Below are 10445 nucleotides of genomic sequence, written 5' to 3' on the forward strand. Positions count from 1 at the left end.
TCAGCTCTCGTACCTGGTGGGCTGTGCTCTTTCCCAACGCCATTGCATGAAGGAAGCAGGATTTCGTCTTTGAATCCCAGGCTGGGTGGACTTTCTTCAGGAGAGGGGTCTGAAGAAGGGCTGGAGTCTCCCTCCAGAGCCTGGAGCTTCAGCAGAGAGCCCTGCAGGCAGAAGCAGAACATGCCGGCTTCAGCTTTTGGAGCGTAAGAGGAAGATCGTTCAGCACGCGTCAAACGGGAAGGAAGGATGCCACTGCAGTCTCACACGCCCCTCTGCTCTGCCTTCATCAGCCCTGGATGTGATACACGCGTGTGTTTCCGAGGGTGTGCTTACGTGCACGGACGAGGATTGTGATCACGTCCCTCTCTGCTGCAGTTCTTTATCTGGCATGGATTATTCATGCCACTCTTTTAGTGGTAGAAAAAAGGGAGCGTGCAAGAGAGAGAGAAAAGAAAGGGAGGGGGGTCTTCTGTCGTCAGCAAGCCCCTTAGCAGACTGGCTGAAGCTGGTTTCTCTGATAGGAGAACAGGTGTGGTTGGATGAAGAGAGGAGGCGAGCGCATGCGGATGGATGCGTGGGATACATGGAGGAGGAAGGCGGGGGGGATTCTTAGATTTAGCTCGGCGGGTATGAAGGCTTTTCCCGCATCTGGAGGTGTGTGGGTGGGGGGGTTCTCACTAAGAGTATTGACATCATGGCCCCTCCCAGCATTCATTCATAAAATAGAAAACAGCCCACCGTAGCTGCAGGATCGTGCAGCTCTGTGATGTTGCGGTTGCATATACGCACATATAGCGATCGCAGAAACATGACGTCCATATTTGCACCAGGTATTCAATTTCAATGACACATTGAGTTTCTAACAACACCGTGCCCATTCATTTTAAATATATTCAATTGAACCATCTTAAATATAACTCTTCTTTATTGGCGTCTGTGGTTCCAGGAAGAACCTTTAGCACATGGAACCTTCCCATTGCACAAAAGGTTCTTTATAGTGGGAAAAAGGTTCTATAGATTATTAAAACTGTTCACTGAAAGGTTTTTTGAGGAAGCCAAATGGTTGAAACCCCCTTTTCGGAATCTTTTTTCAGAGTATATGCACTTCTGATATCAGAAATGTGCCATCCAAATTTGTCCCAGGTTTTAATCTTCAAGGGCATTTGTGAGAACACATTTACTGTATAACACCATGTCCATTTATGTCAAATTAATTCATTTGAATCATTTAATTGGCCAAAATCCATGATTAAATACACTATCAGCCATCACAATATTTGCCCTGAGCCCTCCCATCTTCTTCATTCTCTCCTTTTTTTTTTTCTCCTCATCTCACGGTTCATATTGCGGGATGACTGTAAATGTAAGTCTGTGGGTTAAGACATTGATACACTGCTCCTCTCACAGAGGATGAGTCATCCCCCTCTCCTGCCCTCCCCTTTCCTATCCTCAACCCATCTTTCCCCCGCTCATCCCCTCTTTTCCGGGGGGAATAGATTGCGTGGTTGTGTGGAAAGGGTAACGCCCCCTCAAGCCCCACTGACGCTCATCAAACCGACAGTGTTGGTCTGTGTGAGAAATAAGGACTTATGTAAAGAACAAGCATGCTGATACCATGCACTGACCAATAAGGAGATCATAATCAAAAGTACAATGTCCCTCGCATGCAAACAGCCATCAAAAAGGGCATTATTAACGTAATCTGATATTGCACCTGAGCATGCTAATAGAGGAACTGACCTTTTAAACAGCGTCCTTAGTATTTAAAAAAAAAAAAATTATGTACTAGTCTTTTTATGTACTAATATGTACATTTTAAGTACTAATAGGTACAAAAGTGTACCACCCTAGTGACAGCTTTTGTACCTTTTTTCTGAGAGTGTAAGTCTTAAATGCTTCAATAAAGTTAAATAAAATAAAGCTTTTAATCAAACCAACCAGAAGAAATCATTATAAACTTTGAAGAAAGAAAATAGTGGAAAATGTATCAAATTCATTGCAGTTGATCGCTTATATCAATATTTGCTTGCACTATAACGTACTTAAAGAGAGTACACTTAATGTTTCTTAACCCACAACAAAGTGCACTTTATAATAATGTCAAATTAAAAGTTTTACTTTCAAGTACATTTTAAATCATTGTTTTATGTAGTTGTGCTTTACATAAATGCACTTATTTGTTGTCTAACTTTAAACTTGATTATAATTTTAAAAAGTGTGTTGTTATTCTATATTACATTAATACAAATCACATTAAAGTGCATTCGACAGTAACATTTACTATCAAGTAATTATGAAATTAGTATTTACAGTGCATCCGGAAAGTATTTGCAACGCTTCACTTTTTCCATATTTTATGTTAGAACCTTATTCCAAAGTGGATTAAAGTGATTATATTTTTCCTCAATTCTACAAACAATAACCCATAATGATAATGTAAAATAAGTTTAAAATATTTGCAAATTTATTAAAAAAAAAAAATATATATATATATATAAAAAAATAAATAAAAAAAAATCACATGTACACAAGTATTTACAGCCTTTGCTTTGCTTTCAACACTTTGTTGAAGCACCTTTGGTACCAATTAAAGCCTCGAGTCTTTGGAGCATGATGCTACACGCTTAGCAGAACAATTTTTGGGCATGTTTCTTTTTTTAAAATGTATTATTCTTTGTTGCAGGACCTCTCAAGCTCCAATAGGTTGGATGGGGAGGCGTCAGTGCACAGCCATTTTCAGATCTCTCCCGAGATGTTTAATCGGGTTCAAGTCTGGGCTCTGGGCCACTGGGATATTCACAGAGTTGTCCTGTAGCCATTCCTTTGTTATCTTGGTTGTGTGCTTAGGGTTGTTGTCCTGAAGATGACCTTTCGACCCAGTCTAAGGTCCAGAGCACAATGCAGCAGGTTTTCATCAAGGATGTCTCAGCATTCACCTTTCCCTTGATTGTCACTAGTCTCCCAGATCCTGCCGCTTAAAAACCCCACAGCTTGATGCTGCCACCACCATGCTTCACTGTAGGGATGGTATTGGCCAGATGATGAGCAGTGCCTTGGTTTCTCCAGACATGATGCTTGCCATTCAGACCAATGAGTTCAATCTTTGTTTTATCAGACCAGAGAATTTTGTTTCTCATGGTCCGAGTCCTTCAGGTACCTTTTGATAAACGCCAGACGGGCTGTCATGTGCTGTCTGGCCACTCTACCATACAGGCCTGGTTGGTGGAGTGCTGCAGAGATGGTTGTTCTTCTGGAAGGTTCTTCTCTCTCCACAGAGAAATGTTGGAGCTCTGTCAGAGTTGGTGACAGCTCTTGGTCACCTCCCCGACTGATCCCCTTCTCCACTGAACGCTCAGCTCTAGGAAGAGTCTTGGGGGTTCCAAACATCTTGCATTTATAGATAATGGAGGACACGGTGTTCATTGGGACCTTCAATGGTGCATAAATCTTTCTGTACCCTTCCCCAGACCTGTGCCTCGATACAATCCTATCTCTGAGGTCTACTGACAATTCCTTGGACTTTGTGGTTTGGTTTGTGCTCTGACATGCACTGTTACCTGTTTTACCTTTTTTAGACAGGTGTGTGCTTTTCCAAATCATGCCAGTCAACTGAATTTACCACAGGTGGAAACATCTCAAGGATGATCATTGAAAACAGGATGCTCCTAAGCTCAATTTTGAGTGTCATGGCAAATGCTGTGAATACTTATGTACATGAGATTTATTTTTATTTTTTTATAATTTTGCAAAGATTACAAACAAAATTTATTTCATGTTGTCATTGTGGGTAATTGTTTGTAGAATCAAGAAGAAAAATAATGAATTCAATCCATTTTAGAAAAATAGGACTGTAACAAAATGTGTAAAAAGTGAAGCGAATACTTTCTGGATGCACTGTAAGTGCCCAAGTGTCCAATAATTTCATAATCTAAAAGGTGTCTTGGCATATAGTTGATATCTTTGAAGCATCTTTCCCTTGTTCCGTGGGAAAGGTTATATTCCTGGGTTTGATTTTGTCTGTGGCGTCAGCGGTGACCCGATCGTGTTCCTTGCCATTTATCATGCAAACTCAGAATGACATCACATGAGAGTGGGTGGTCTGTGAGGGCTACAGGAACACTTCACAGGACTAAATGTTTTTGTAGTGACAGATGCTCACAACTTTATATAAATACATATTTGGACCCTTTTAGATTATGGCACAAACAATCCATGTAAGAGGGTATCTATGGAAGCTTATGGGTAGCAATTTTCAATTCGAAATGTAATATGTACATCTAAAATGTAAATGTAAAATGCCAATGTATTTCAGTATTTAAATTTACGTTTTTTCACACCTGTGTGCAACATTTGGAGAAAATTATAATACAAATTGAATAATATAAATTACTCAACTTACAGTGCACAATACTAACCTTGTGCACTCAGCCGCTCATTTAGAATACTCCACATTCACTAAAATTCGAAACAAGGTTAAGAACAAATTCATGTGCATATGAACGTTTTGTGAATCAGGTGCAAAATTTTCGTGAGAAAAAGTTCTCATGCGTACAAATACGAAAGAATCCACACAATTATTAGTGAATGAGACCCGATGAGCGCTTACCACGATCAACTAAATGGTGGATTTTCAAAAGTATGTAAAGTTCATGACTCTGGTCTTTTATCGTAGGGACATCGACTTTATATTTTCAAGCCCCTAAACATGACTAAGAACAAAAAGTGTGACTGGTTGCGTTACATGTCAGTCAAATCTCCTCAAAACTGAAACATGTTTCTATATAGATATTTAGGATGTAGGGGGGAAATTATAGTGCGTGAGCATTATACAACAGGTCATTCTAATTCTCGATTCTGATTGGCTAAGAACCTTTTTCAGCCATGTGATATTCTACCAGTATCAGCACGATAACTGTTTCAATGCTGCCACATTTCTCTCATAGTGAGTATCATATCAGACAAGCAAACCACCACAATTTTACAAATACTACAGTTGTTGTGTCACGAAATGTAGCTTTTAAATTTATGCTATTTTAAAGTTTCCTAATTTAGTTTTGGAGGTCTCCGACAACAAGTTTACATGCAACGGTCAAAAAACATTTTTCTTTTCTCATAATATGTATTGCATATCACCACATTGTTAAATGAATTCCGAGATTTGAGAAGCAGTCGTCAGTAAAACGATGTTGTTTGCAGGAAGAAAACATACAACATAGGCGGTATTATGCAAATGTCTGTTCTAGTGGCATAGAACCGTCCCGCAAAAAGATTTGAAATAAAAACGACTCGTTAGGATGGTTCCGAGTCGAGTTTTTAGGAGACCATAACTATTTATCGTGCACTTTCGACACTACAACTTTTACATTTCAGACAACTATATTACACACTGCAAGTAAGGGAATATTACAAAAAAACATAATAGGCGCACTTTGAGAGTTCTTTAGTCAAAAATACTTGTACATAAACATTTCCGGAGATGTGAGCTTCAGGCCGACCAAGGACATTCATCACTTATGTACTCACAGAGAACAGCTTCATGTAGATGGGGGATCCCCGAAATACACCATTAAAATGTTCTCAAAGCTCAAAACAACAAATAGCAGAACAAGCTGTAACTGTTGTGTGCGCGTGATGTGCAGCACTTTCAGAGCTGCATGTTTTTATTGATTTTTGTAATTTAAATCTCACACTTTAATCATATTTATAGCTCTTAACTTCATAAAACAAGCTATTACTATGATGAATGACTAGCTCAAAATGTAGATCTATATGTGCAATGTACATTATCTGCAATGTAATTAAACAAACACATCTCTCGCTTTTTCTCACGTTCCAGCGGTTACTCCGTGTGCTGTATAGGTTGTCAACCCTGATTTAAGTTATTTAAGAAATGTAATTTTGCGAAATAAGTTTTTTCTTTTTTTTTAAAGTAACTGACTTCAGTGTAGTAATGTGATGACGGGGCGCGGATCTAAATCAGAGAAAATCATGTGCAGGTGTACAGCAGATTCGGTGACGTTAGAGCTGATCCATGCATCTCTAGTCTGCCCATTTCTACTCTTGTTCTTATTTCAAGTTTACTTCCTATTCATTTACATTTACATTTAATCATTTAGCAGACGCTTTTATCCAAAGTGACTTACAAAAAAGGGTAGAGCAATAGAAGCAACGGAACAGACAAGGCCAAAAACCTGTAAGAGCTGTAAGAAATCTCAATTAATTAGCACAATACACAATATATATATATATTTTTTTTTTTTTTTTTTTTTTTAAGACAGACATCTACAACAAAAACTCACGTCCGCAAAGTGCCGAACACTGGATTTTGATAGCTATGATAACAACCCATTAGGACTAAGGCTGTTGCCCCAGCTGTTGTCCTTAATGCAGATTCAGTGGCCCAATGGGTTGGTTTTGTATTCTAGCTAAACGCGCAGCAATAGCCATCTACAACAAAAACTCACGTACGCAATATACAGAACACTGGATTCTGATAGTTATGATAACTATGTAACATACCCGCCTGAAGGCACAAATCCGGATGAGAGACGTAGATATGATCCAGGAGTGTGCGCTTTTGGTCGTTGCTGTGGTGATCAGTAAGTGCTATTCTGTATTGGTCAAGTGCAAATGGAAAAGATGTGTCTTAAGATGTTTTTTAAGAATGGCTACAGACTCGGCAGCACGAATTGAGATCGGCAGGTCATTCCACCAGGTAGGAACGGTCCAGGAAAATGTCCGTGAGAGTGATTTCATGCCTCTTTGGGATGGAACCACGAGGCGCCGCTCGCTCGCAGAACGCAAGCTTCTGGAGGGTGTGTAAGTCTGAGCAAGTGAATTTAGGTATATTGGTGCAGAGCCAGAGGTTGTTTTGTAGGCGATAACTAGTGCCTTGAATTTGATGCGAGCAGCCATTGGCAACCAGTGCAGTTTGATGAAGAGGGGCGTAACGTGCGCTCTCTTCGGCTCATTAAAGACCACTCTCGCCGCTGCATTCTGGATCAGCTGCAAGGGTTTGATAGTGCATGCTGGAAGCCCAGCCAGAAGAGCATTACAATAGTCCAGTCTGGAGAGAACAAGAGCTTGAACCAGGAGTTGTGCAGCCTGTTCTGATAGGAAGGGTCTAATCTTTCTAATGTTGTATAAAGCAAATCTGCAGGACCGGGCTGTTGCAGTAATGTGGTCAGTGAAGTTTAACTGGTCATCAATCACAACTCCAAGGTTTCTTGCTGTCCTTGATGGAGTTATGGTCGATGAACCAAGCTGAATGGAGAAATTTTGATGAAGTGCTGGGTTGGTTGAGAAAACAAGTAATTCTGTCTTTGCAAGATTGAGTTTAAGAGTTTAAAATATTCAATATTTTTTGCTTCTTACAAAAGCCACAAAGCCTTCAGAAGACAGTAAAGGCTTATGTCATGCCTCAGCTGAAACTTGAAAGTTAAGTTGCATAAGTTACATAAACGCAATGTTTAGGAATTATTATTATTTATATTAATTTTAAATAATATAATAAAATAAATTAATAATAAATAAAATATAATTTATATAATAAAATATAATAAAATAAATTTATATAATATATGGCAATTGAATGCAAGAATCACAATTGAATCTGTGTTTAGTTTTCACAGATATTAATGTATGCAATTTCAGCAAAAAAATAAAACAAAAAATCTAAATATATATAGTATTACTCTTTAATTAAGAAAAAGTAATTTTTATCTGATTACTCAAATAATTACTCAAATAATCAATGGAATAATTGGTAGAATACTCGATTACAAAAGAATCAAAAGCTGCAGCCCTAATTTGACTTGAAGAATATCAGCTAGAGGCCGGTATTTAAACACTTGTGCCATCGAACTGTTGATAAACGGTCGTAGCCGTGCTTCTATATACACAGATGAGCCAAAACATTATGACCTTGCCTTATATTCTGCTGGTCATCTGGGTGCTGCCAAATGATTAAGTTGTTATTCAGTGATAAATTCACAGATAATCTTTCCCTCCCATGAGCTGGTAACCAACCGTTGCAATCAGATTATTGAGTCTGTGATATGAGCATCGAGAAGTATCAGTCAAATTAGAGAATTAATCATTCACACCTCTGTTGTGAACTAGATGAACTGAGTCATTGAACACAGACCCAACTCAAAATAACAATTTAGAAATGGATACTATATTCTCATAAACTCAGTGCCACCTAAGACCTTAGGTAGATTATCAGTGAATAATTACCTAGCTTATGAATCATATGACTTCAGAAGAACTGGAATAAAGTGGTGCAGGGAGGACGTTAAAACCCAGAAGACTAATTTTCCACTGGTTCCCTCAAGATTTTCCAATGGGGTTTTTCAATTTATGCATTTCAATTTAAAATAAGGTCTGTGGTAAACATATTTGAGTGCTTTCTTGATCATTTTGAAAAGTAAATGACAAAAATCCATATTGAAAACATGAATGTCTGTTTCCATGGTAGAACAAAATGTCCAAGTATCATAAATTTATGTTTAACACAGACCTTATTTTACTCATAAATCCCCTTTCATTATATTTTTAAAAGAAGTTAGCAGAATTTGATTTAAATAATTGGTGTGATGCAGGTTTGGACCAATGTGAGGCGGAGTAAATAATGACAGATCTTTTGCTTTAAGAGATGAAGATTACATTTGAAGCCAAATTAAAATAATAGCTTTATGACATTTAAAATTAAGATATGAACAGATGATGTGTTGTGTTAGAAGGAACTCACAGAGTGTTTTACCTCAGGCGTTTGAGGTTTGTCTTCCTCTGTCAGTAGGAATGTCAAGCTACAGGATGAGAGAAAAAAAGGAGACCTGGTAAATGGGTAAAGCAGGTCTGAGAAATGTAATATAACCTTTATTGTATCTTCATCTATTCACTACCATGTTGATAATTATCCTGTAACTGTATTTGGCTGTTGACTTAATCCAGTAAATAATTAATTAATCTTTCTCTTTTTTCAGCATTGGAATTTTGCATCTTACCTTATATTTGGTGGGGTGACACAGAAACGTTTCCTCCAATCAGCACGCACAGCTCCCACAAACCCGTGCAATCCTGGATCTCTCTCTTCACACACAGTCTCCATCTCCCAAAAAACAACTAGAAATAGTTACAATCAGATCAGCAGCGGTCCACAATATTTGGAGGTTTCATATTAAAATTCATGAACGTGATACTTTCATAATCTCATACATTCCAAGACGCTTTTTTGCAACTCTTTTTTAAAAAAAAACACACTTTAAAGATTCTGTAGTAAAATCTTTTGTGTGTGAAAGTGAGAATCATGATCAGCCTGCCGATGTGGGCAAAACCTGCAGGTTTCCACCTTGGAATGCTCCTCACATATCATCTCAGGACTCTCCCATGAGGACCAGAAAAGAATCACAGTACACACACACTCAATGTACATGTAAAACTCTCACATGCTTTTATCTCAGTGCACGCACAACTTCAGTTGTCACACTATATTTCCCATGTCTTAGTAGGATTATATTTAAATGCTTAGTTTTAGGATAAAAGCTCTGTAGTTTTGGGGAGGCAAAACATATAATGCAATTCAATGATGATGATTGTGATCAACAAATATGTTCCTCAAAAGCCTGATGTATCATATTTGCTACTTCCATTTTAACATGACTTAAAAAAATAAAAAATATATATTGTACACAAATATAATGTATGCATAATTAAGTAAACCTAAGGCATGTATTCAGCAAAGTTTTGATCATGTTCATAATTTAGAGGTTAAGTTTTCTATGATAATAAATTGCATCCTCTGAACAATTTATTTGGAAAAGGTCTTACCTCAGTAAAAGATGACAGATTTCATCATCATTGGATTGGTCATTTGTGAAATCCCCAGATTCCCTCAAAGAGCTTCCTTTGCATGGTGCGGATGTCCCAGGCTTGACATGGCCGGATCTGAAAAACATCTACAAAAACTGGTCTTGATCAGTCACACATACCACGTGTGCGGGAGAGAGACAGAGAGGGAGAGCTTTCGATATGGTGTGATGTCTTTTGACAGATCTGGTGCACTAGGGCTCACGTGTAGAGATGGTGACCCACGCCTGCTGGCAGAATAAGGGTGGCTGTGGGACTCTGGCTACATCCGAAAGTGTATATTTCACAATTAAATAATAGGTGAAAAACAGTGTGACAAAGAAATATGTCAGAATTCACAGTACTCATAAGAGAGTAGGCAAAAAGTACTTGGATGACCTACTACTTCAGACGAGAAATGTGTGAGCACGTGACCAGCCAAAAGAGAGGCTATACTATGAGCACTGAGACAGTCAACAGCAGTGTCAGAAATTAAAGGGTTAGTTCACCCAAAAACCAAATTCTGTGATTAATTACTTAGCCTAATGTCGTTCCGATACCCACAAGGCCTCCATTCATCTTCGGGACACACAGGA

The 10445-nt window shown here is 38.3% G+C and overlaps 1 protein-coding gene across 3 annotated transcripts in view; it reads right to left on the bottom strand.

Annotated features, from left to right (window-relative positions):
- Nucleotides 1-9126, bottom strand: part of fam13c (family with sequence similarity 13 member C) — a 29505-nt gene extending 20379 nt beyond the window's left edge. The window contains exons 1-3 of one of the 3 annotated variants that reach the window (XM_067429310.1): nucleotides 9009-9126; nucleotides 8765-8810; nucleotides 14-161 (exon numbers count right to left, since the gene is read on the bottom strand). In XM_067429310.1, the coding sequence (XP_067285411.1) occupies nucleotides 14-161; nucleotides 8765-8810; nucleotides 9009-9112 (298 nt within the window). In that variant the 5' untranslated portion in view covers nucleotides 9113-9126. Of the gene's footprint in view, nucleotides 1-13; nucleotides 470-8752; nucleotides 8811-9008 lie in introns of those variants that run through there. The other 2 variants (XM_067429309.1, XM_067429311.1) reach the window with 2 other exon arrangements.
- Nucleotides 9127-10445: the final 1319 nt, after the last annotated feature.

Source organism: Pseudorasbora parva, chromosome 21 (genome assembly GCF_024679245.1).
Source record: "Pseudorasbora parva isolate DD20220531a chromosome 21, ASM2467924v1, whole genome shotgun sequence".
Taxonomy (NCBI): Eukaryota; Metazoa; Chordata; class Actinopteri; order Cypriniformes; family Gobionidae; genus Pseudorasbora; species Pseudorasbora parva.